The following is a 27,930-nucleotide window of genomic DNA, read 5'->3' as shown; positions in this document are numbered from 1 at the left end:
GGCTGTATAGTAAAAATAGACTTTTATATATAATTTTTTAAAGTATGAGTAAATCAAGTTAAATAAAAATCACTCTGAGCGCCATAGTTTTAAATTCTGACTCTGACTTATTTATATCTGTTGCCTCCCTACCCTCATTCTGCAAAATCAAGTTCAAATCCAACCTTCTCCAAGAACCTTCCATAATCATCATAGACAGAAGTCCATTAATCATTCTTCTGAACACATAGCACATATAAGCATTCATAATTATCATGTTAACAACTGTTTATTGTCAAGTCCTTTGAGACTTTAATGTATTTCTTGATTCTCACTTATCTCACTTGAGCCTCAAAAAAGCTTTGAGATAAGTAGAGCAAGAATTAAAATTGTATCTACAAATGACTGATTTCAGGTCTGAAGAATGAATGCATTATGTACAAAAAATAAAAACATATTTATTTTTAAATATTTAATATTTTTAATATTTAATATTTTAAACGTTTTTATTGATTTCATATAGAGGAAAGGAGAGGGAGAGAGAAACATCAATGATGAGAGAGTCATTGATCGGCTGCCTCCTGCACACCCCTGACTGGGGATTGAGCTTGCAACCTGGGCACGTGCCCTGACTGGGAATCGAACCGTAACCTCCTGGTTCATAAGTCAACGCTCAACCACTGAGCCAGGCTGGCTGGGCAGCATCTATTTTTATAGTATGAGAAAAATAGTTGTAAAGAGGTTAGTTATAAAGGCCACAAAAATCTTTAGGATAGAGGCTGAAACCTACATCTTCCTAGTCAACTATAACCCTATTTACCATTAGGGCAATGTTCCAATCCTCATAGTACAACTTACATAGAAAGAGTAACTTATAGAGAGAGAGGAGTCACTGTCTTTACTCCCTAGAAGCTCAAGAATTCAAGCTTTTTCTATGAATAAAAGACTATGTACTTTATAAAGTCAGATTTCAGACAAGTACTTTTTCTCCTTATTTACTTTGGATCTTGCCTATTCTAACTATATAAGTGACACCTAGATAGGTGACTATCAAGGCAAGTATTTTCAGAATGGGAAAATATTTTTTTGTATGCATAGTACTATAAATTTCCTACTATCTTGGTTTGGTAAATGCATACTAATTTATTAAGTAAACAATTTAAACATGCAAAAAAATTCCTGTGTACCTCTTTCCATTTAGTGAAATATATCAAATTTGCTAATATAGAAATAGTAATTGCTTTGATTATAAGGAATTTTCAACTCAACAAAATCCCTTCAAGGCATACTATTTAACAGTAATGAAGAACTTTGTTATGGTATACAATCAAAGAATGGTAATTCTTCTTCAATGGGAAGTTTTCATTATTCCTTCAATGGATATTTACTGAGTACTTACTATGTGCAAATCAATGTTCCTTTAGTACTGTCATTTTATAATACTACTCTATAATAATACTTAACTATCACATCCACATCATTTATTTGGATAGAAAGGCACTAACTAGTCTATGAAGAAATCAACTACAAACATGGAATTTTTCTCATATTAATGACCTACCAAATAATACTTAAAAAAACCCAACCACCATAGCAATTAGGGCACCAAGGGACTTCCCTGACTCACATGAATTAAGATTTTTTTCAGCTTATGACTGGTTCCAAGTGAGAATGAGCTGAAAGAATGCATGTTAGTCAACTTAATAGAAATAAAATATTCTATTATTAAATAGAATTTTACATAAAATCACCCAAGAAAAGCAATCAGAAACTACTAGCTTCCATCTTACAATACATGAAAAACTTAATATGAAGGCATGGCTTCAAAATAGAAATTCATTCCATATGTACATTCATCAGTTCTCTTTTTATTGTATTTATAAAAAGCGCTAAACCAAACCTTCTATACAAACTGTTGATTCATCTTGGGATGGTGGTATTGTGTCTTGGGTCAGGTCAAAGAGTAAATCTGAAGAATCATCCGATTCAACTTGTGATGAATTCCTCGTAAATGCCTGTAAAAAGTTGTAATTATTTTGTTTCATAAACTTGTATAAAGGTAATTTTAACTGTATGTCACTACTATAAAGATAATCTTAATGATTCAATTACTAATAAGTTATAAAACACAAAGGTAATTATTACTGTCTGCCAAATTAGCATCTACTGGGTAAGGAGTATATGGTAACTCTGGATTATTATAATTTTTCTGGAAATCTAAAGTTAGTTTGAAATAAAAAGTTGAAATTAAAGCAATCATATTATTGGCAAAGTAAAGGTTATGTTTTGGTAAACTTTTCTGCAAGGGCTTTAAAAAGTTCATATCCTTGATCCAATTATTTGAAATATTCTGCTTCCAACAATATATAAGGAAATGAAAATATTTAATGGAAAATTATTTCTTATAGCAAAAAATGAAAACCTGTATGTCCAAAAATGAAGGAATGGTTAAACAAATTAAATGACAGAATATCATGCAACATCATGTTTTTGAGAAATAGTTAATGACAAAGAAAAATGTTTCCAATATAAATTTCGGTGATAAAAGAACAGATATCTATGTATAAAATATAATCCTGATTGATAATATATTCTATATACCACAATAACCATTTGCAGAAACAACAGCAAAATACAGTTTGCATTTTCTCCTGTTTCTTTTTTACCTCCCATATATATTACCTTTAAAATGGATTTCTTAAGAAGTTATGGAGACAGATATTGAAGTGACCCATTACATTCCTAGAATTTGAGGCATAGCAGGCAGATTTCTGTATTTGAGCCTTAATGTATATTATATAAAATCAATAATGGCTTTATGACTTACATGTAACCAAGCACAATCTTACTGCAAGGTAGATATTTTCCCCCAATATTTGCCCTTAAAAAATGGAACATATTCACTAGTGATGTCCAAAATAGTTCAACAGAAGTTCCTCCAAATAAAGCTAATACTTTAAACCCTTTGCTAGGTCATAACTCTGGCCAAATAAGTACCACCATTTCAGAGAGCAGACACATTATTCAACAAATAACATGTTAAAATAATTCTCCAAGTGGGAATTACTGGGATTTAGAAGACCTTTCCATTTATTTAACTATGAAACCTTGGGCAAGTCACTTCTAAGGTTCAAGTTATTCAACTTTCCAACTGAAATAAGAGCCACTAATTATTGTCTATTTACTTATTTTTTTAATCCTACCTGAGGATATTTTTTTTTCCATTGCTTTTCAGAGAGAGTAGAGGAGGGAGAGAGAGAGAGAATGAGAAAAACATTGATGTGAGAGAGACACATCGACTGGTTGCCTCCTGCAAGCATCCCAACCGGAGCTGGGGGTCGAACCTGCAACTGAGGTATGTGCCCTTAGCCAGAATCAAACCTGGGACCCTTCAGTCCATGGGCAGCCTCTCTAAACACTGAGCAAACCGGCTAGGGCAATTGTCTATTTAAAATGTACTTGCCTCTTTCGCAGTACATGTATTCTATCAAGTAGTTGTCATAACAGTACTAATAAAGACCTAATATTATAAATTTTATAAATAGGTAAACTTAAGTATGGTTAAGTAAAATTCCCAGTACAGCTCAGCTTTTTCTTGATGATAAACCTGGAAATAGAACCTAGGTTGTCCTGATCACAAAGCCTGTGCCCTTATAGCTCTATCACACTGACTTTAAAAAGGATAAGAAGGCCCAGCCGGGCGTGGCTCAGCGGTTAAGCGCCGACCTAGGATCCAGGCGATCAGGGTTCGATTCCCGGTCAGGGCACATGTCCGGGTTGTGGGCTGCAGCCAGTCAATGACTCTCTCATCATTGATGTTTCTGTCTCTTTCTCCCTCTCCTTTCCTCTCTCTGAAATCAATAAAGATATATTAAAAAAAAAAGATAAGTATCTCCCTGCTTGCTCAAAAGGTGTTGGGCTAAAGCAAATGAAAAAGTTTTAAAATTTCAGAGAAAATACCCTTACATAAGATTCTCAATTCATTCAAGAATATATATGAGTCCTCAACCCTGGCTGCAGATTAGAGTCACCTAGAGGTTTTTTTTTAAAAAGTATCATACCCAGGCCTCACCTCACCTCACACCAACTGATGAAAATCTCTGTTTTTTAAAAAGCTCTATTTTGTTTTTAAAAAAATACCTTCATTGATTTCAGAGAGAGGAAGAGAGAGAAAGAGAGAGAAACATCAATGATGAGTCACTGATCGGCTGCCTCATGCACGGCCTCCACAGGATGCAGCCCACAACCCCGGCAAGTGCCCTGACCAGGAATTGAACTGTGATCTCCTGGATCATAGGTTGATGCTCAACTGCTGAGCCACACCAGCCTAGCAAAAGCTCTATTTTCTAAAAGCAGGACTGGGAACCTGACTGAGGAGCTTTGATTAAACAACCATGCCCACAGAAACAAAAATTCTGAGTCTGAATGAGCTCTAGTTTCTAACTTTTCTAACATGAAAGATACCATCCCCCTACCCTTTGTTATTTTTTTCTTTCTGGGTCCAATGTAGGAATAATTTTCAATTATCTGCATTTAAATAATGATGCATCCTCTCCCCCCACCCCAAGTGCGAAATAACTTAGGATAGTATGAGAAAACCACTAAGCTAATAAGATTCCAGCTAAAATAAAATTATTTTTTGCATTTCTAGTAGCCTGCCATCTTCAGGTAACAACTATTAAGTATTTTTTTAAAAAACAGCCCATGGATGCTTAGAGGATCCAAGTTTGAGAGTCGGTAGTCTGGGTAAAGATTCTGATTTTAGAAAGTGAGGCCAAGAGGGGTTGTGACAATGGTCTAGTTAGGATCAAAGACTAAACCGGCACTCAAGCCTCTCATTTTCAATTCAGGTTTCTTTAACTACTGGCCCACGGTGTGTATTACTGGTTAAGTGTTACAGAATGCAGATGCAAGTTATTCAAAATTCTAATTTTTGCTTCAATGTTCAGAATTTATAATTGGCAAGAATACTATCAGTGTTTTTCTGTGAAAGGCATACTTGGTACATTGTTGAGGACCGAAAACCTGTGTTGGCAGACAGTCCCTGAAAGTGGCCCCCATGACTCCCTACTGATATTTACACCCTGTGCAATCTCTACTTGAGTATGTGTAGGACCCGTGATTGCATCTAACCAATAGACTATGGCAAAAGTGACGAGATGTACATGACTGTTACAAAGTCCATCTTGCCGAGGACTCTCTTTTCCTTGCTGGTTTTGAGGAAGAAACTAGTCATGATAGGAAAGCCTATATAGCAAGGAACTGAGGGCAGTTTCTGGCTGACAAGAAGCAAGAAACTGACGCTCTCAGTCTGACAACCCACAAAGAATTGGATACAGCCAACAAGCAAGTGAGCTTGGAAGCAGTCTTAAATGATACTGCAGCTCTGGCAAACACCATGATTGCAGCCTCATGAGATGGTGAAGCAGAGGACCCAGTTAAGCCATGCTCAGACTCCTGACTCACATAAACCATGAGATAAGTGTATATTGCTTTAAGCTTCTAAGTTTGTGGTACTATTATTATACAGCAATAAATAATTCATACATGGTGCTTTATAAGTCATTCCTTCAAGTAAAAATAGCTAGCACTCCATTAAAAAAAAAAAAAAAAAGACGGCCAGTTCAGCTTGCAGTTAAATCACACAAGTGCTTTTTCTCAAGAAAACCTTATACTGCAGATACAGAAATGCTTTTTGCACCCCACCCATTTCATCACACAGAATATTTAAAAAGAAAAAAAGAAGTGTATTCAAAGGTTGAGAGATAATAAAATTAGTAAAAATTTATTGCTTCTTCAAGGATATTCTTAAATGAAACATATTCTTAAAAGAAAATTTTCTACTGTGGGTGCACGTCAGTCACCAAATACAAAAACTATTAGTATAGTTTGGTTCCATGGCCTTGATTCATATTAAGGTAGCAGCAGTTTTACCCTCCACTGCTTTTGCATCACCAGTGCAAATGTTGACAAGTGAAAAGAACAAATACTATGACAACAGTTTTAACCTCACAGAACCCTGAAAGAGTCTCAGGGAATCTCAATAGTTTGTGGTTTATACTGTTGCCCTAAGGCAATGCTTCTATTTTTAAAAGTATATACCTAAATGTATGGATAGATGTGTATGTGCATAGTTTAAAAACTCTGGGTCAACCTGGATTGAAATCTCAGCCCATCATTTACCAGCTGTGTGGCCTTGAGTGAATTATCTAGTGTTTCTGATCCTCAGTTTCCTCAACTATAAAATGGGGATAACTACTGTGCCTACTTCATAGAGAAGTCATAAGATGATTTCACTCACATGTGGGATATAAAACCAAAACTCGTGGACACAAACAGCAGTGTGGTGGTTGCCAGAGGGAAGGGGGTGGGGGGTAAAGGGGTCTTTATATATAGTGACAGAAGAAGATATGACTTTGGGTGGTGGGCACACAGAGCAACATACAGATTTTGTAACATAGAAACCCACACCTGAAACCTGTACATTCATATTACATTGTCACCCCAATAAATTCAATAAAAAATAAAAAAGAGAAGTCATAAGAATTAAATGAGATTAATTTATATGTAGCATTTAGAACAAAGATCAATATTAACAGATTAACAAATATTAAATATTACCATTATCTATTATTTCTGTTAAAAATTTAAAAACTAAACCATGAAGATATGTTTTCAGAATAAACAGCAACAATGACTTTAGGACAGTCTTCCAATTAAGAACACCCGGTTTAAGGTACCATCTTAAGAATTTTGCCATTATGCAATATTCACTGCTAAATCACACTTTTTAGATAGCACAGTTTTCAATATTATACCTATTTAAATTAAGCTAAATATAATTCCCTGGTTTATTAACAGGGTGGATTGTTAGTTACTACAGTTACTATTTAGAGTATTGTTTGAGCTATCATAAAGATGGTGATATTTTCTGATAGTGATTACGCTTCTACCAAAATGGTGACTAGCTACGATAGCCCACGATTCTAACTGGGAATTAGTATCCAATGTGTCCCTGAGCTAACGGTGCAGTTTTAGAAACACTTACAGGCTTAGACACGTTCTGAAGACCAGAGCCATGTGAAGGTTTAGAGTGAGGATGATATCTAGGCAAGGTGGCCACTGGATTTGATGTTGGGTCTTCGTAGTGCTGACTTGTAGGTGTGAACGCATCAGCAACACCTGCATTTTAAAATTACACAACACATTAAATATTTTTCTCTACAACCAATTTTGTCAAAATATTTCACTTTAAAATTAATATAGTACAGTAATACTATACCTTGACTGAGTAGCTCACTCTTTATTCCCTTTGAAGATGAGCTGGAGTTACCTCTGTTCAAAATATCTATAAAAATTACAGTTATTTTAAACAAACAAACAAACAAACAATTAAAATGGACCCAGAGACACGGAGAATGGATTAGTGGTTGTCAGAGGGGAGGAGGGCTGGAGGACTGGGTGAAAGAGGTAAAGGGATTGAGAAGTACAGATTGACAGTTAAAAAGTAGTCATGGGGATGTAAAGTACAGCGTAGGGAATATAGCCAATAGTATTCTTTTTCTTTTTAAATCCTCACCCGAGGATGTATTTTTTAACTGATTTTTAAAGAGAGAGGGAGAGAGAGAGAAAGAGAGAGAAGCATCAATGTGAGACAGAAACATTGATCAGATGCCTCTGATATGGGTCCCAACTGGGGATTAAACCCATAACTTTGCTATGTGACCTGACTGGGAATCAAACTTGCAACTTCTTTGGTGTATGGGATGATGCTCCAACCACCTGAGCCACCCAGCCAGGGCAAAAACATTCTAATAACTATGTATGGTGTGAGGTGCGTAATGGAAATATTGGGAGAACACTTTATAAAGTATATGATTCTCTAACCACTATGCATCTACCTGAAACTAACAAAATAATAGTGAATTTGAAAAATATATACACTTTTGATTGAATGAAAAAAATCCCATAAAACCTCAAAAAATTTCCTGTGTTTCTTCCTAGTAGAAAAGAACCAGAGCTCATAAAATAATTTATAAAGCAAAGGGTCACACAAAAATTGGGTTGTTTTATGTTAACAGAAATGCAGTGTTCTATGACTAAGCACTACAGAAGTCATCTAGGAGAAAAAATCTACTTGATATTGTTTTCATTCAGAAATTCATGCTATTTAAAAAGCTATTAAAGACCATTAAAGAGTTGTTCCTATAGTACTTTTTGGTGACAGTAGTCTATCAAATAAAAAGTTTTTAACTCCTCCCCCATGGTGGTTCTATTTAGCTCATGTTCCCTATGCTAAATACATTTTATGGCTCACACATAAAAAAATCAATAAAATCATTTAAATTGAGCTAAATTTAGAAATTTCATTGGAGTCAACTTTCTTTTTGATAGAATCACTTAAAACTAATATGGTTTATTCTAGTTAAGTACTGTTAACAGTCATCTACAATTGATATAAATCCAACTTGAACTGTTATGCCTTCAATAAGATAATTTGAGTAATTTTGAAATATGGTAATATTTCAGTATAAAAATAATCACAGTGCCCAGCCAGTGTGGCTCAGTGGTGGAATATCCACCTAGGATCCAGGAGATGGTGGTTTGATTCCCAGTCAGGGAACATGCCTGAGATGCAGGCTGGATCCCCAGCGGGGGGTGTGCAGGAGGCAGCCCATCAATGACTCTCTCATCATTGATGTTTCTCTCTCTCTCCCTCTTCCTTCCTCTCTCTGAAATCAATAAATAAAACATTTAAAAAAATTAATAATCACAGTGATTAGGAAACAATAAAAGAATATAATATTCTGTTCCATTTTCATAAACAAACATGCTAACAGGCCTAGTTTAATTTTTTTGTTGTTAATCCTCACCGAGGATGTTTTTCCCGTTGATTTTTAGAGAGAGCAGAAGGGAGGGAGAGAGGGCCGGGGGGGGGAGGAAAGAGAGGGAGACATTGATATGAGAGACACACATTGACTGGCTGCCTCCTGAGCATGTTCCTACAGGGGTCAGGGAGCAAACCTGCAACCCAGGTATGTCCCCTTGACCAGGAATTGAACCCGCTCTAACCACTGAACTACTGGTACCTTTCAATTTGCCACAAGAAATGATTTTGAGAATTAAATTAAAATAAATTATTCTACCTCTGATGAAACTGAATAGAAGTACTATTTCAAGTTTAGAGTCAAGAGAATCAAGAACTAGGCTTCTAGAAAAATAAAAACTTGTCTCTCAACCATACTATTATGCACTGCCATGGTAAGTAAGAAAACACTAGTATGTTGGCCACATTCTTTTGTAAATTCTCCTGGCTTAAAAAAGTAACTGTAATGGGAAAAAGTCTGTTTCCTCTTTCTCCCTTGATATTCAGTATGTTGTTCTTCTGCACGTTACACAGTTTTTGTTGGACATTTAAAGAAATATCACCAATATCTTCACTTTAACATTATAACAATGATAAGTCTAATTACTGTGAATGAAATCTAATGATCCACAAAGGTACTGGTCATGCTCTGCTAGAAAGCCACGAGGATTAAGTGTGCTGACTGCCTGTACCGTCCAAGTACATGGGCTGAAGACCATGCTCTCCCCTTCATGAATGTAATCGGCAGTTGCTAGAAGGTGGCTGTGGTCAGAAGCTACAGCCCATGCTGGTACAGAGACCAGAGTCTGTATAATCATGGCGTATCTGTCCATTTTGTAGCCAGGAATCAAGATGACACTGTGATGTCAGAACCCCCTCAGACACTAACATAAACTTATTTAGTATTCTGGTATTTTAAGCAAAGCATTCCGAACACTTCCTTTTCTAGGTACATTTGGGCTTAGGGAGAAAAAGAAAATTAACAAATGAACAGGTAAATAGACTACTTTGTTCCACTAAAAATTATGATTTCCAATTTCAGAAGGCCTACAATGCCGTCAGGTGAAAGTCCCAACTGCATTCTCCCTCTGATTCTCACAAATTCTTTTTTTTTTTAAATTTATCTTAATTTTTGAAAGTATTATAAATGTTCCCCTGCCTTTTTCCCCACTGATCCTCTCTCCCCTGCACCCCTCCCCCCAGGCCTTCACCACACTATTGTCTGTGTCCGTAGGTTATGCATATATGCATATAAGTTCTTAGGTTAATCTCTCCCCACCCACCCCTGCCTATCCTCTGAGAACCCTCAGTCTGTTCTATGTGTCATGTCTCTGGCTCTATTTTGTACATTGGTTTATTTTGTTCATTAGATTTCACATATGAGTGAGATCATGTGATACTTGTCTTTCTCTGCCTGGCTTACTTAGCTCAGCATAATACTCTCCGGGTCCCTCCATGCTGTCTAAAGGGTAAGGGATCCTTCGTTTTTACAGCTGCACAGTGTTCCATGGCGTAAATGTCCATGATTCTCACAAATTCTTAATAACCTCTATGCTCCTCACCTTACAGAACAAGGACATATAAGACGACACACAGGTTTTTCCATCAGAAACATCTTATAAAACTTGACTGAAAGCAAATGCTTACTTGAAATGGCTGGTTTTGAACTTGATATCTCTCCAACGAAGATCAGCTCGTCATCATCCTCATCCTGATTTTCTTCTACTTTCTTCTGCCATGGCTCCAGTTCTTCTTCTTCGCATTCCATAAACAGCTCTGCCATTTTTGAATTATCTGATTTTCAAAAGGAGAGAAGATCTTATTTTTAAAATACTTTTTGTAACACATAGTATGATATTTAACATGTACTTTAATAAACCTAATAGCAATTACTGGATTGATATTTGTAGTCAATAAATGGTAGCAAAATTAAGAAACTCAAAATTCTACCTCTATTATCTGAACTAGTAAAATTAAGTAGCTAGATAATGATGGATGGCAATAGTTACTTACAGGGGCCAATAAATTTTAGGAACAACCAAATCCAATCAGGCTGAGCTTTAGTTTTATAATTAGAATGCAATTCTATCGATGAAAAGGACTGTACCTATTACTGAAATAAATCCCCACAAACCTCTGCATTAACAAAAGGGAGATAAACTAAGACTAAGAGGCAACAGGTGGGAGACATAAGAGAAAAACTAAACCAGGTTGAGGGATACCAGGCACAGGGCAAAGCAGGAATGTGGTGCTATGACGAAAATAGGGAACACTGAGTGAGGCTCATTCCATCTCAGGACAGATCTAGGCATTTCTCACATGAAGAAACTAAGTGAAGAACATATTGTGAATACCACTAAGCTCCAAGTGCTGACCAAGCACACACAGCTCCTCATTATCATTCTGGTGCCTCATTCTTAAATATGGAAGCACAACTAATGAGCATCAGAAATATGACTGAAGCTTCCAATGTGAAAGACAAAAGCAATAAAACAAAACAAATATCTTAGAGGAAACAAAGAATATAGAGGGCAGGAGAAAATATTAGAGAGAATATAATTAACATTTTGAGAGAGCGAAGATATGAAACCTATAAAAAGTAACATTCAGAAAACAAAAAGATTATAATAATATAGCCAAAATTCAGTAAAAAATCCAATGCCAAAATTGAGTAAATGTCCCATAAGTGGAACTAAAATATATATACACAGGGGTGAGCAAAAGTAGGTTTACAGTTGTTTGTACAGGAAAATAACATAATAAATAAATAATAATACAAGAATAAACTCTGGTGTACTCACAACTGTAAACCTATTTGCTCACCCTGTATGTATGTGTATGTGTGTGTGCATGCGCACATATACATACTAAATAGAGAAGACAAGATTGTTGGAAAATCAATTTCAAAGTTACAACTCACCTAATAAAACTTCCAGAAAAAGAATAAAGGAAAAGGAGAGAGGATGCAATCAAAGGAAAAAATACAAGAAAAATTCCCAGTTCTTAAGGATATAAATCTCCAGATAGAAAGGGCTTACCAGCACAATAATTAAGAAAAGAAGTCTACAGTAGAGGGACATATTGTGTAATTTCAGAATGCTGTAGATAAGAATTTTGTAACATCTGAGAGCGTAACAGTTGAGAGAGAGAAGTTATAATACTGCTTACACAAGTCTTAGTAAAAATAAATTTCAATTTAGGATTGTATACCCAGCGAAGATTTTTGTTAAGCATAAGGTACATATTCTTTCATCAAGAATAAACGCCAGAGCCCAGCGGGTGTGGCTCAGCAGCTGAGCATCGACCTAGGATCCAGGAGATCACGGTTCGATTCCCAATCAGGGCACATGGGTGGGTTGCGGGCCCGATCCCCAGCAGGGGGCGTGCAGGAGGCAGCCGATCAATGACTCTCTCATTACTGATGCTTCTCTCTCTCCCTCTTCCTTCCTCTCTCTGAAATCAACAAAGACATATAAAAAAAAAAAGAATAAAGACCATTAACATCAGACAAAATTTACCTCCCATTCATCCGTTCTTTTTTAGAAAGAATCCACCAAAATATGACACTTAAGAAGGAAGAGCCCTGGTCAGGTGGCTCAGTTGGTTGTGGGTTCAATTCCCAGTCAGGGCGAGTACAGGAGGCAACTGACCGATGATGTTTCTCTCTCACATCAATGTTTCTCTTTCTCTCTCTCCCTTTCTCTAAAATAAACATATCTTTGGGTGAGGATTTTTTTTAAAAAAGGAGGAAGACCCAGGATGCAGAAAACATGACATTTAACACAATATAAAGACAAACGAAAGTCCCAGGACAATAGTTGTTCAACAGGTCTAGACAGCAACCAGGCAATGTAGAGCAGGAGAACATTAGTCCTGCGAGGAATGTCTTCAGAAGAAAACACACACACACACACAGATTAAAAATTAAATTGTTAGACATTTTACCATGCAGAAAATTGAGTTAAGAGGCTACAGAAGGGTGTGAGATGACTTGGCTATAGACCCTAACTAAATTAAAAAAATGAAAAACTTAAATTACTGGATATATTTTTAAAAAGAGAAAGAAGTAAACGTATCCATAACATACGAATACCATAGTACTCTATGCTCATCAGGGAACACTATTACGGTCCTCATAATAAAAACATGAAATATGATTTAGCCAAAAATTGAAATATAACTATGCTGGGAGATGCTTGGAGGGAGGGGTAAGTGTAAGAAAACCCAAATCTTCATATTACTTAATAGGAAAATCATTAGATAATGGCAAAAACTTATGATTCAACAGACAGCATTATGTATATGTGTGTTTTAAAATTTTGTAAATATGGAAGCGATGATTAGAAAAACAGCTAAACTAATAATAGTGGCTGCCTTGAAAAACCACGGGAGCATATAGTCCCAAACACATTCATACCCATGTGCACACCCCTCCTTCTTGCTCTTTCACACCCTTCAAGAAACGGTGGTTATGCAACTTAAAACTTTCTGATATTTGTCTTTTTAAAACTATGCGTGTATTGTTCTGGTGAAAAAAGTATGGAGGGAAAACTTAATATAATGGCAACAGGGATGGATAGAAATGGTGCTAATATATGTAATGAGACATGGCTAGGAAACAACAACAAAAATAAAAACAAAACAATTCCAGGGTTCTGGCTTAGACAATAACATATTTTTAAGACAAAGATATATTTAATTTATCTTTAAATGTAGTAATTTCTAAAGGTAATTTTACTAGGTTAAAATAATATTATCATTTCTACTTTTAACTCAATATTTAAAGGTGCTTGCCCTAGCCAGTTTGGCTCAATGGTTAGAGCATCGTCCCCCTTCTTCCACTCTCTAAAAATCGAAAAAATATCCTCCCGTGAGGATTAACAACAACAACAAAAAGATACTATGTAAATACAATGATTTCAGGAGTGCATACAAAAGAAATACCTTAACAAATTGGTGTTATTTAAAAAAAAAAGCACGTAATTTCTCCTTCTATACAGGTATGCCAAAATCATTTCTTGGCATAAAGTTGCTTAATGTTTAGTAGTTCACCTATCATAAAAGAAAACAAAAAACCTTCCCACTTTCCCAAATGTAACCAATTTTATGAACTATAAACTATACTTTCTAAACTATACTTCATAAACACACAGCCCATGGACACAGACAATAGACAGGGGAAGGACTGGGGATGGGTGGGAGACAGGGGGAGGGGGTAAAGGGGAGAAAGTAGGCAACATCTGTAATACTTTCAACATAAAATAAATTTCAAAAAATATCCTAAAGATAACAAACAGTAAAGAACTCATAAGGCTGAAAAAAGTAAAATATAAACATTTAAAAAAATACATGCACACACAGAATATTAAGTAAAATTAAAAAGTAATTCCTAGTTTAGCATTTGCACATTCTGAATACTTCAGAGCGCCATCCTCATTTTGTCCCCTGAAGCCCTCTGTTGTACTGCTTCTTCCGCCTGTAGTGTCCTTCCTCCTTACCTTAGACTGTCCACATTATTTAAGTACAGTAGAAAGAGCATGAACTTGACATCAAATTGAACAGTTCAATTCTTCATTGCACCACTTCTAATCATATGACTGGAGAAACTGCTTGGCTCTGTCTCCTCACTTCTAATATTGGTATAATATCAACCTAATTGAAGTGGTAAGGTAAATTCATGAAAACGTCATACAAAGTACCTAACTTCACGCAGATATTCAACAAAATATTAATTCCCTGCCCCTTCCCAACTCTTGGTTCGATGATAACTTCCTCAATAAACCTTGTTTTTCTTGCACCTTACTACATTGACATGCAATTCACAATTCACCATACATGATCTCACCATTAGCTGCTCACCATTAGTGTGCCTGACCTGTACGCACCTAACTCCAAAGCAAGCTCCCTGACAGTGAAGAAGGTATTTCCTTCTTCCTTTGTATTTCCTCTTACACACAGTAGTCTACTGGATATGCACTTAACATATGATAGTTTACAGGCTAAGAAACTAGGCAAAGCCAGGCAATGCTATCTTTTAAAAAAAATGAGGAAGACCCATGTATAATGATAATAAAAAAATAATTTACATCTATTTCATAGGTTTTCCTCATTTTTTTAACTAGGTACTGCCACTGTAAATATATTTCAAGGTAGATTGTTAAATAAGAATTATTTAAAGGCATATAACAGTATTTATAGCATGATTTTATTTAGAAATAATTTAGTTTGTCTATACATAAAAAGTTTGATTAGGTATACAAAACCAATATTGGTAATTATCTGTGGAGATGAAGAAACATTTCATTTCCAGTTTACTAACATTTTTATTGTATACTGTTCTTTTTTATGATGAATATGTATTACTTTAATAAATGTGTTTTTTTTAATGTGCCTACCTCTACCTTTCTCACCTTCTCTCATGAAGCAGTGTTATAAGTAACAAAGTCACCCATACGAGTTATCACTTGCAGCACCAATACTTACTTTTTGGTTGAAAAGGTTTATTGTCATCCATCAAGTTGCAGAGTCACCTAAGCACCAACATATGACATCAATCAATTTTATGAGTCACTTTAACACCAAATATTGAAACATGAAACTTGGGATTCAGAAATCTTTGGGTCTGATTTCAATCTCCAGCAAACTCACCATGTGACTCCAGACAAGGTAGCAAGTTAGGTCTTAGTTTTCTGATCTATAAAATAAACATACCTACTATTAGGGTGGATTTGTAAATTAAATGTACACACATTTAATACTTTTCTCCTACGGAAAGCTTAGCTTTTGAGTTTGATGTGTTGATATACACACATGCTACTCACTTTCCATAACTGGTTCATATCTGAATAAATGCAAATTTAGTAAATCAAATGCTGAATGTATAAAGCATTTATTACTTGAAGAAATCTAATGAATTATTAAATTACAAATAACCTATGAAAGGCATCGTTTTGTAAAAATGAGTAATCACTCTTCAATGTTTTATTAAATGTGAATTTTGAAATGCTAAATGACATTAATCTTTTAACTGTTATTTTATATATATATATATATATATATATATATATATATATATATATATATATATATATATAGTCTTTATTGATTTCAGAAAGAGGAAGGGAGAAGGGGAGAGAGAGAGAAACATCAATGATGAGAGAGTCATTAATCGGCTGCCTCCTGCATGCTCCCGACTGGGGATCGAGCCCACAACCCGGGCATGTGCCCTGACCAGGAATCGAACCATGACCTTCTGGTTCATAGGTCGATGCTCCACCGCTGAGCCACGCCGGCCGGGCTACTTATTCTTCATATCAGAAATAAACAGTTATAATATGAAAATATGTTCAAAGAAATTTTTAGTTTATGTTTGTTTGTTTCTTACAAATGCTAACTAAAAGGAATAGAAAAGTAACTGGATAAATTTCATCACAGATGAACTGATTAAAAAATAATTACTCATTGCCTTCTGTGCTCAAGGTAATGTGCTCAGTTCTAGGGAAAAAATTTAAATGAATAAATCATAGCCTTGCCTTTGGAAGTTTACAAACTTATATGTCTATGAGTCTTTGGGCTTTTAAAAAAGGTGGTACATTAAACATTATCAAAAATGTTGCTTTCTTTAAAAAAGAAATGTGTGTTCTGAATTCTCATGCACGCAACATATTTTTAAGTATGAAATAGACATACTTAAAAACGATTTGTTATAAAACAAAAAAGTAAAAAAATCAGACATAAGAAATATAAAATATTAGGATAAACAGCTAATTGAGTCTTCACATTTGTTTTTATCCTCAGACTGCAAAAGCGAGCTTTCCTGGTTTTTCCAATTCCAAATTTTTTAGACTAAATTAGACCAAAGGGGAAACAAACTACTTTCACTTCAAAAGAAATTACTGCTGTAAATGTTTGAATTACTAGTACAACAATCTCTAGAATCTACTTATGCCCAATATAAGTAAATTTCCGTAGTTCTGAGATTTGACTATTTAAATGTCTTTAACTCAATTATTTGAATAGTTATCACTTGTCCTGCAACTAGAATTAAGGTAATGCACACGTCAAGTAGATAAATACATGACAATTCTTGCTCAGCATTAAGGACCTACTGCTAATACAAAGAATACAGAATATTTTTTAACAGTCACAACTGCACAGCCCATGAGACTCATAAAGAACTGTTATTAAATGATCATATAAAATATCTATTGACACAAATACCTTAACATTAGTACTAAATGTACAAATAGTATATATAAACATGTCCTATCTACTGCCTATGACTATGGAGATGGCTTTTGGGGCCCATAGCAGCCACTGAGGAGCTTCAATGAATACATTCACAAACACTCTAAAAAGTGAAAAATTCTCAGATGCCATTTAGAACTACAACTTCAGTCTAAAGCGGTGCTATCCAGTAAGGTAGCTGAGCCCTCCAAAACTATCACCACAAAAAATCTAAGTCATCACCACTTCAGAGTTTTGGTTCCAGGGCAAAGGATTCTGTGGGAGCTTAAATAATCTGTTGGAGAAATATTCAGCAAAATATGCAGTTAGAATCTTGGTGCTCCTATAGTAGCAACCCCAAAGGGTCTCTAGGTTATGCAACTCAGAGTTGGCATCAAAATAGGCTGAAGAGTAACGAACTCTCCATTCCAGCTGTTGACTCAGAAGAGATACTATGCCCATGTTTAATATACTGGTCCTATGGCGGAAAAATGAATCCCAAGTAACTGACTTCCAAGTAACTGACAAACACCTCCTGGAACACACCCATTCAGTTTTTGGAGATTGTCTATACAAACAATTGTAATTACTATTTAGATAGTTTTTGTTTTCAGATTTATATATTTAAAATTCAACACTCTTTTAGTTCATTCTACAAAAAAAATTAAAAACATTAATGGATTAAAATAGTTCAAATGGTAAATTGTGTATTATGTGTATTTTATCACAAGGAAAAATATTTAAAAAATTAATGGATACCATTTCACACCCACTAGGATGGCTATAATAAAAAAGACAGATAATAACAAGCATTGGCAAGGATATGGAGAAAAGGGACACCTCCAACACTGCTGGTGGGAATATGAAATTGTGCAGACACTGTGGAAAAACACTTTGGCAGTTCCTCACAAAGTTAAACATAAAGTTACCATATGACTCAGCAATTCCACTCTTGGTGAGAGAATTGAAAACATATGTCCCATAAAAACTTGTACACAAATGTTCATAGCAGTATTATTGATAACCAAAAAGTGGAAACAATCCAAATGCCTGATTGATGAATAGATAAACAAAATGTGATATACCTAAACAATGAAATAATATTCAGCCATAAAAAGGAATGAAGTACTGATACATACTATGATATGGAAGGATCTTGAGAACATTATACTAAGTGAAAGAAGCCAGTAAAAAGGACTACATATTATATGATTTCACTTATAAGAAATGTCCAGGAATAGCCAATTCATAAAGACAGAAAGTAGAATAGTGGTTTTTTTGGGGCTGGGGGTAGATGGGGAGTGACTCCAAATGAGTATGGGATTTCTTTTGGGGGTGATGATTGTGGTGATGTTTGCTCAACACTGTGGATATACTAAAACCAATGAACTGTATACACTTCAAATGGGTAAACTGTATATGAATGATCTCAATAAAGCTGTTAAAAATTAATAAGCTGGCATATATATGTGTGTGTGTGTGTATCTCACATCTTCTCTATTCATCTGCCCCTCGATGTTTAGGTTGTTTCCATGCCTTGCCTATTGTAAATAATGCTGCAATAAACATGGGTGGTGCAGATATCTTTACAAGTTAGTGTTTTTGTTTCTTTCGGATAAACACCCAGAAGTGGAATTGCTGGATCCTATCAGTACTCATGCTTTTGTCTGTATTTACTACTGCATTGTCATCAAGCGCTAGAACATTTAATGCTGCTGGCTAATAAAAGATCAGAGGGAGAGGATATCTAAACGACACATCTGCACTAAATTGAAGAGCAAGTGACAATATGGTTTAATATTAGCTATAGAAATGAAGGTATAAAAAAGGTTCAAATAGAAAAATCTTGCTATTGTTTAGATAGATATGAATTATAGGTATGAAAAAATTAGGCAGTGATTTTGTTTCATTCAATGGATTAGCATTGATTCAGACATCATTGATTTTGAAGTTTTATTTGTTTTGGGTTTTTTTTGGAATATGAAAATTTATTACTACTGTGCTTTCACCATCAAAACTTAAGATCTTGTTTTTTTTCCTTTTTGCCTTTGTGTAAAGTCAAAAGAGAGACAGTGGCTACTTTGACAACCTTAAAGTGGACTACAGAAATATAATGAACAGCATGACCTTTGTGACCAAATCCAGCAAACAGAACTTCATCATTTTCCTCAATAAAATTCAATCATCATTGGGTACAAGGGCTGTGATTTCCCCCCCGCCCCCATTTTTGATCAGCTGGACCCTGACACACATCTTATAAAGGTGTATTTTATCCAGTAGGGAAAATGTTGAGTAAAAAACTGTAGTACAATGATGAGAACACTGGACATGGGCTGAAAAAATGAGTGTGAATTTGGAGTCTAAGACTTTCTGGCCATCAAACCTACAGGATGCTTAATCAATGTCTTTGAGCTTAGGTTTTCTATCTGCAAAATGAAAACAGTAATACTGGCTGAGAAGATAAAATAAAGCACATGAAAAATTATTGTGCAGGACTTTGCACTTAAAAGAAAAGAGCCCTAGCTGGTTTGGCTCAGTGGTTAGAGCGTCGGCCCGAGGACTAAAGGGTCTTGGGTTCAATTCTGGTTAAGGACATGTACCTCGATCCCCAGCCCCTACCAGTGAGGGAGGCTACCAATGGATGTCTCTCTTTCACATCAATGTTTCTCTCTCTCCCTTTCACTCTCTCTGAAAGGCAATGGGAAAAATGCCCTCGTGTGAGGATTAAAATAAGTAAATAAACAAACAAATTCTAGTTCATGTAAAAGAACTGTTAAAATGTCACAAATAAAGAACACCAGGTCAGTAGTTCTCAAAATTTTTGGTCTCGTCACCTCTTTTCATTCTTAAAACTTATTAAGGACCTCAATGAGCTTTTTGTTTATGTGGATTATATCTAAAGAAACTTACCATATTAGAAATTGAAACTTAAAAAGTATGTATTAATTTATTTAAAGGAACAATAAGCTCAGTACATGTCCACATAAAAGTTTTAATGAAAGTAACTATTTTCTAAAACAAAAAAATTAATGAGAAGGGCAGCACTGATTTACACTTTTGCATCTGTCTTCAATATCTGTCTTAACAAAAGAGTTGGAATCACATATCAGCTTCTGAAACGTATCTTCTGTTTTTCTAAGTGTATACAAAGAAGCACACCATGTCTAAAATTTTATTAAATATCTAATAAAATTTATTTCATTCTTTTTTTAAAAAACGTTTTTTATTGATTTTAGAGAGAGAAGAAGGGAGAGAGAGAGGGAGACAGAAAGAGAAACATCAATGCGAGAAACATCAATTGGCTGGCTGCCTCCTACTGGGGATCCAGCCCAACCTAGGCATGTGCACTGACCAGGAACTGAACCCGAGACCTCCTGGTGTGTGGAATGATGCTCAACCAACTGAGCCACACCGGCCAGGGCTCAGTATTCTTTATTTTTATGTAAGTTATTTGTAAAATGACTTAAAATATAAAAAATAAAATGAAATGGTCCATTGGACCCAGATGGTACATAGAGATGACTACTTTTTCCTGACATACTTGGAGGGAATAAAATCAACTCCTGAAAACTGTTTTGCATAAAATGAATCAAAAGTCTAGACACACTTTTTGTTTGTTTGTTTTTGTTAATCCTCACCCAAGGATATTTTTTCCATTGAGTTTTAGAGAGAATGGAAGGGAGGGAGGGAGGGAGAGAGAGAAACATCGATGTGAGAGAGAGATATCACACATCAATTGGATTGGTTGCCTCCTGCAGGAACCCCAACCAGGCCGGCGACTGAACCTGCAACCCAGGTACATGCCCTTGACCAGAAATTCAACCTGAGACCCTTTGGGTCTGGGGCTGACCCTCCAACCACTGAGCCACACCAGCCAGGGCTAGACATACATTTTTGATACAAATTACTGAGTAAACCAAGTCTTTCTGAGTCATCATTTAAAACAAACTGACTGAAAACCAAATATTTTAAGTCCTTCTTGATGTAGGGAGACAGAAAAAATATTCAGTTATATATTTAATTAGTGAACAGGTCATAAATATTTCTGACCTTTCAAGTTACTTTTGAAGTAAAAATATTTTAAATATAAATTTCCAATATCCTGTCACTAAAACTATGGATTACTTTTTATTTACAAAAATTGTTATTCATTTAGGTATTTCCCCTTTCCTATTATAACAGCAACAAAAATATTTTTGTATGGTTCTAAATGTCCTCTTGAATAAAGAGAACAAATGGGAGAGGAGGTACAGAATTATATATCCCTTTCCTCTTACTCATCTCTTCAACTAAAAAAAGCTGATGCTGAATAGTAAAACTCTGGGCTGGAGAAAATGGATTGGACTAGAAAACTTAACTGAGGTAAATAGGCTGAAGAGGGGAAGCTGAAATCTGGAGCCTTTCAACATCAGAACTTTTTTCAGTGGGCTATTCTCCAACTTTTCAACATGCTTGGAAATAATATTATTATTTAAATACTAAAATGTTGAAAAAAGATGAAGTATTAAAAATTTAAAAGGGGAATTGAAAAATATTTCTTCTGTTTCTTTGGGTTAGCCTCCTTGTTTATTCTCTTTAACCACCGTATTGCAATGCAAAGTGGGGCATGATACAGTAAATTGAACAATGGCTGAAAAGTTAGAAGACCTAGGTTTAAGAACCAGTTCTATCAATTCCTACCCATTATGACTTCCGTCAAGTCTTCTCCTTGAGGCTGTTTCCTTACCTTCCAAATAGTTGTATCAGCACCCCACAGCCCACTTCAAAATGGGTAATAGTCCATGAAATATGCAAATGCAAAATACAATTACAGTGGAATTTGAATCAATGTTAAAACATCAAGGGTCTACAGCCCTAACTTAATTTAATAGCAAACCGGTGCTTTCATAGGTTTGGTAAAATTTATCCTTAAGGAGACAGTTTGAGTTTTCCCAGTAACCCCCATAGCGGGACAGCTCACAAATGCTAAGAGGAGACTTTTGAGGTTTAAAGCTCTATTTCTTGGTTTCAATTTTATTGAATGGCACTAAAAGACATTAAAACTCACAGACCAAAACTGAAAAGGCCAAATTTATGTCCACATATTAAAAAACAACAACTAAAAAATTCTTTGCAAACAAAGAGAATCCCGTGATGATCTCCCATGCTCGCAGAGGCTGGTACACTTGACATTTTATTCTTCTTTCTCCTTAATAAAAGAATTAAAACTTGAGGTCAGTTCAGAGGAACTCCCTCCGTGTCTAGAGAAGGATAAAACCTCAGAATGAGATAATTTTTTCCATTAAGTAAAACCTGCAGAGCTCATTGTTTAAAAATTGTGGATGTAGGTCCACGTTTCTTCTCCGCTAGACAATAACGGAATGGAGCACGATTTCTAGGACGGAGGAGCGAAGTCCCTTTGGCAAGAACAAGGGTGCGAGCAGTCTCCGACCAGAAATCTGGGTGGGGGAAACCTAGACACGCACGATGGGCCCAGGGGCCTCTGAAGCCTGAGCGTTCGGAACCTTCGCTGGTGTCTTTTAGAGACTTCGGGGGTAGGCGGGTCTCGCTAAACATTGGCACGAAATGTACAAAAGACCAAAGGGAGCTGCCTCCCGAAAGCAAAGGCAGAACCTGACTGGGGACAGACAAACGCAAGGCCCCAGGAGATGAGGCGGTGGCGGCAGCCCGCGCGACCACGGCCTGAGCTGCCCGCCAAACCCTGCCGCCGAGCAGCCACCTCCCCGAGAGCCCTCCCCCGCCAGGGATGGCGCAAGATGGTGGCCCACCCGGCACCGCGCCACCGCGCCACCGCGCCGTCCCCTCCTCCGCGCCCTCGGCGACCCCGCAACTCCCGCCCGCACCCAGCCCCTCTACCTGCCTTTCTCCCTGCCAGGCCGCCGATGCCGCCCTCCCAGCCGGACGCTGGCGGTCACAGCCTCGAGCGACAGCCTCCGCCCGCTTCCCCGAGGCGCAGGCGGGGGTGGGGATGGGGGTGGGGGCTACTTACCGCGCGCAGAACAGGTCGGCCAGAACGGGACTCTAAGGAGGAGGAGAAGAACGAGGAGGAGGAAAAAGGAGGAGCGCGAAGACACTAGGCGGCGGCCGCGGCAGCGGCAACGGCTGCTGCCCAACGACTCGGCGCCGAATGAGCGCCGCAGCTCGCGGCGGCAGACTATAAGCGCGCGCTGCCTCATGGGTAGACGCCAGCTCCTCGTCTCCCACCCCCGCACATCCGGGTTTCTCTGTGAGTTTGCCGAACGACGGCGGAGGGAGGGCGCGTGCATGTGCAGGGCCTTACACGGTCTCGAAGGCCGCGGCGCTCAAGCCCCGCGCCGTGGGCCCGGCGCCGATGCCGGCTCCCCCGCATCCCTGCCGTGCAACCCGGGTGCAAGTCCCAAATTCAGGCTGCCCACGGGATCTGAGCACACGAGAACGCAAATTTTAGATCCTCTCTCTGTGTAAGGGATAGAGGCACCACTTTATAAAAAAATTCTATAACCGAGAGGTGAAAGTCTAAACCTGAGGAATAAAAGGAATGAAAATCATGTTATTGAAATTATTGGTTAATTTCCCTCCATTTGTTTAAACGTGGTTCGCTTCCATGCTATTCCCGGCATACAGATATCCATACTAGTCATTCAAATGTGAAGGAAGACATACGTGTACGAGAAAAACATTTGCCAAGATACTGCTTGCACAGACATTTTCTAAGCATTGTGTTTTGAACGGTAAAGAAAGTTTCCTCTCCCAATTTACCTTACAAGTTCTGTGGCAACAGTGGTCGTTCTCCCAAGAGCTACCCAGACCTAAAACCTTGCCATCACACTTCCTTAACACATAGCAAGTTCAGCCACTCAACAAATCCTACCAATTCTATTTGGAGCTGGTTTCTTCTTTCTTATCTGTACTTTCTTCTGCTACTGGCCCTGAAAATAACCTTTACAAGAAAAGAGCAAATAATCAAAATAACAAACATAGATAGTTAAAAGTTGCACAATCTTGGAGCATTTATGGATTGGTGCCCCCCCCCCCCACACACACTTCTAGGCAGGCTGATAAGAAAGCCCAAAGTTTTCTCCTTTGTGACTGGGAAACTGCAAATCCAAAGCCCATGATGGGGAGCTTTACCTCAGTCCCATCCTCTAGACTCTACAGTCCAGAGGCTATAAAGTCCCAACGCACTCCCTCTTCCTCCCAAGCAAGTCCAGATCTGTTTAGATTCCCTTCTTTCCTAGGGGCCCTTGAGTAATAAAATTTACCTCAGATTCTCTGGGCGTATCGAGTGTCAAGTGCCTCCACATAGGAACTAAAATTGGGAGGGTGGAGTATCAAATATGCCTCAGTGGGATGACCAGAAAACATTTATAAACCAAACCAAAATTCCAATTCAATTTATTCTTTTTTTTTCTTGAAAAATATAATGGCCAGGAAGACCCAAAAACTCCAGTCAGCAAATGTTCTCTCAGAAGGAAACATACCCCAGCCCTGGCCTATGGGGCTCAGCGGTTAGAGCCTCGGCCCTTGCACCAAAGGGTCACAGGTTCCATTCTCCGTCAAGGGTTCGTATCTGGGTTGCAGGTTCAATCCCTGTCCTGGTCAGGGCTCATGCAGGAAGCAACCAATCAATGTGTCTCTCTTGCATTGATGTTTCTCTTTCTCTCTCCCTCTCTCTCTTCCACTCTCTCTAAAAATCAATGGAAAAATATCCTCAGGTGCAGATTAACAAAAACAAACAAACAAAAAAAGGAAATGTACATGAGAAGCCAAATTATAATAAAAGGGATGCCTTGTGAGAATGCAATCCACAGACAGGAAATGGGATGATTTTTGACCACTTTATCCTTAAAACTCTCCCCCAAGCTTCCCCTGTTCTGTTTCTCACCCCATCAAAAACAAAGATGTCAAGTAGTACATCTGATAGAGTAACCAAAGTTCCTGGAAATGTATGTTTATTCTGAGCGGGCATTCTAGAGGAATTGCCCCCATGGAACACTTTTGTGAATGGAATAAACTGAATACAGGAAAGACAGGAGAGGTAGCTCTAGATACTTGGTATGTAGCAATGACAATCGTGGCTAAAAAATTATATAGCACTCATTGTGTGCTAAACACTGTTCTCAGTACTTTATAAATATTTATTATTTCACACTTTTTCAGGAAAGTATTGCTTTTATCACCCCCATCTACACATAACACAGAGATAGCAATATTTGTTTGCAGTCACACAAAACAAGTGATAAAGTCAGGATTTGATCCTGGCATTCTGGTTCTGGTGTCGGGAATCTTAGCCATTTATACTCTCCTATCTTTTTAGATTTTAGATCTAAATCATATGTTAAACAAATGAATAAGTGTATAGATACAATGAGAGACTGGGGTAAAAGATTCTTGGGGACATATCAAATAACAGGGGATATTAAACAATGCTGCCTTTATGTAGAATAAATGCAACTGGGTAAATACTTGGTAGAATGAATCTCGCGTTAAGAAAAAGTCACTCCTGTCATAAATTTTGGTGGAAGTAACACGTTTAGTCACCTATGTCTCTAAGCCCTTTCTATGGCCCTCACATTTGTGATTAAACTGCTTTAGCAGTAGAGGGCTCTTGAATAAATCTCAAGCATGATACATCCACATTATAATTTCTAGGAAAAGAGAGTTTTCACATTCTTCCGGTAACTGCAGGCAGAGACTGACAGCCCTTCAGAGTTGAAAGTTTTAAATTTTTGTAATCAGTACTTTGCATTATGCTATATTTTGGAGGTGGGCACAAAGAAATATATAGCATAGGCCCTTCTCTTATGGCATTAACATCTGATTGGCAAGCTAGGCTCAACACCCCAGAAATGATTAGTGAGTAATGCAAGAACATGTGTAATCAAGTATACTAGCTTTGTGTGGTTCAGACTGTCAAGTGCAGTGAGAATGCAGAATAACAGGAAATTAGAGCAGATGGAAGTATATATGGAAGGCCTGGTCTTAAGGTGAATTTAGACTAAGCAGCGTCTTGAAGAATGAAAAACATTCAGTAAGGCAAAAAGACATTTTAGGTAAGAGCGGAGACATGAAGGAAAGTAAGGAGACATAATGAGAATAATGCTTTTCTGAGACTATAGAGGGACCATTTTGATTAGAGATGTTGTAAATTAGGGACATTGAGTCTGGGTATTATTTATTCATTCATTTACTCATTCATGCATGCAGCAAATGCTTATTGGACACAATGTCAGGTGTTGGGAATACTGAGATAAATGGGACCCAATCCTTGCCTTCAAGCTGCTTTCATTCAAGGGGTAGAAACAGGTTCCTAAATGTCTAAATACTATGATAGAGGTATGCTTCAAGTGGGTTCCTGACTCAGCTTGGGTGTGTCAGAGGAGGCTTCATGACGGAAGTGATAGCTGAGCTTAAATTACCGGTGGCAGACAACCAGTGAAAAGTGGTAGCTAGAACAGCATGAGGAAATTCTATGGGGGTAGAAGCATGTAGCAGCTATGGCAATACCCCACCCAGACCTTTCTATGAGAGAACCTGCTGCAGAGGTCATTGGTGACTGATAGACTCTAGCCATAGAACCTTTGAGTCTATTGCAGTGTTCCTGCCAGGCCATGCTTCCCCCTGGGGAACTCTCAGGCAATGATTAGGCATGGCAGGGTTACTAGTACCAGACTATTCTTGCCTGTTGTGGGATTCTTCTAATGGGAAACTTGTGCTTGGGCACTTCCCATCAGCCTTGTCCAGGACTTTCTCAGAACTGCACTGCATGATGAGGCTCTTCCTACTCAATCCTTCTTTCACAAGTGTCAGACCAGCATCATGGTTTCAAAGTTCTTCCCACCTATTTCTGCTCCTCTCCCACTTTATCCTTTACTAGTGGTTCTCCCAATAAATATTTTGCATGTCTAATCCCATCTTAACATCTGCTTCTCCAATGAACTATACTGAGACAAAGCAGCAAAATATATGCAGGAAAACAAGAAACTGCAATATTACCTGTGGGTAAGGGCCAGTGGAGGGAAATGAGATGGAGAGGTAGATGGGGGTGGACTGAGGATACTGAATACCTTTCCCAGGAACTTGGATTTTAAGCCTGTGGACACAGGAGACATTAAAGGTTTTTAAAAATGCTCATTCGAGGATATGTTTATTGATTTTAGAGAGAGGAAGGGAGAGAGAGAGAAACATCTGTATAGAGAGAAACATCAATGTGAAAGAGAAACATTGATTGGCTGCCTCCACTAACCACCTCAACTGGGGACTGAACTCACAACCTAGGCATGTGCCCTGACCAGGAAACGAACCTGCAACCTTTTTGGTGTATGGGACGATGCTCCAACCAACTGAGCCACTGGCTGGGGTGCCGTTGAAGATTTTGATGGAAAAATGAAGTGCATATTTTGTGATTTAGTTTAATCTCTCTGGACTCAAAATGGAAGAGAGTCTTAGGAGTAAATACTAGATGTAGGGAGACCAATTAGGATGCCTCTTTGGTAGTTTAGAAAGAAATAACAAGAACAGTGACAATAGGAATGGAGAAGAGAAGATGGCTTTAATTAATATTTAGACAAAAAAATGGGGGGGGGGTGTTGGTGATTGCTTCACTGTGGGGATTAAATGTGAAAGTGGTACCTAGGATAAGGCTCAGTTCTCTAGTGTGGGTTTCTGCGTAGAGAATATGGGAAGAATAGTTTTTAGTTATATTTAGAACATGTTCGGGTTGTTTGCCCTATGGGTCATCTATGAGATGTTGAGAGGTGTAGCAGAATTATCAAGGGATGATTCTGAGTTGAAGACAAAAATTTGGGGATAGGTTAGTGTGTGTGTATAAACTCACGTGAAGGAATGTGTCACCTGAGAAGAGGAATAAGCTGAAGAGA

General features: G+C 37.4%; 1 protein-coding gene across 4 annotated transcripts in view; it reads right to left on the bottom strand.

Annotated features, from left to right (window-relative positions):
* Positions 1–23,164, bottom strand: part of ZNF280C (zinc finger protein 280C) — a 48,169-nt gene extending 25,005 nt beyond the window's left edge. For 2 of the 4 annotated variants that reach the window (XM_087829434.1, XM_087829437.1), the window contains exons 1-7: positions 23,061–23,164; positions 15,494–15,539; positions 15,329–15,375; positions 10,493–10,639; positions 7,262–7,327; positions 7,028–7,161; positions 1,880–1,994 (exon numbers count right to left, since the gene is read on the bottom strand). In XM_087829434.1, coding sequence (XP_087685560.1) covers positions 1,880–1,994; positions 7,028–7,161; positions 7,262–7,327; positions 10,493–10,639; positions 15,329–15,359 — 493 coding nt within the window. In that variant the 5' untranslated portion in view covers positions 15,360–15,375; positions 15,494–15,539; positions 23,061–23,164. Of the gene's footprint in view, positions 1–1,879; positions 1,995–7,027; positions 7,162–7,261; positions 7,328–10,492; positions 10,640–14,343; positions 14,498–15,328; positions 15,376–15,493; positions 15,540–23,060 lie in introns of all 4 variants that reach the window. The other 2 variants (XM_087829435.1, XM_087829436.1) reach the window with 2 other exon arrangements.
* Between the last annotated feature and the right edge of the window lie 4,766 nt (positions 23,165–27,930).

The sequence above is a fragment of the Miniopterus natalensis genome, chromosome X (genome assembly GCF_054644295.1).
Source record: "Miniopterus natalensis isolate mMinNat1 chromosome X, mMinNat1.hap1, whole genome shotgun sequence".
NCBI classification, from domain to species: Eukaryota; Metazoa; Chordata; class Mammalia; order Chiroptera; family Miniopteridae; genus Miniopterus; species Miniopterus natalensis.
Note: the sequence above shows the minus strand (reverse complement) of the source record. Positions and strands in the feature narration are given on the sequence as shown.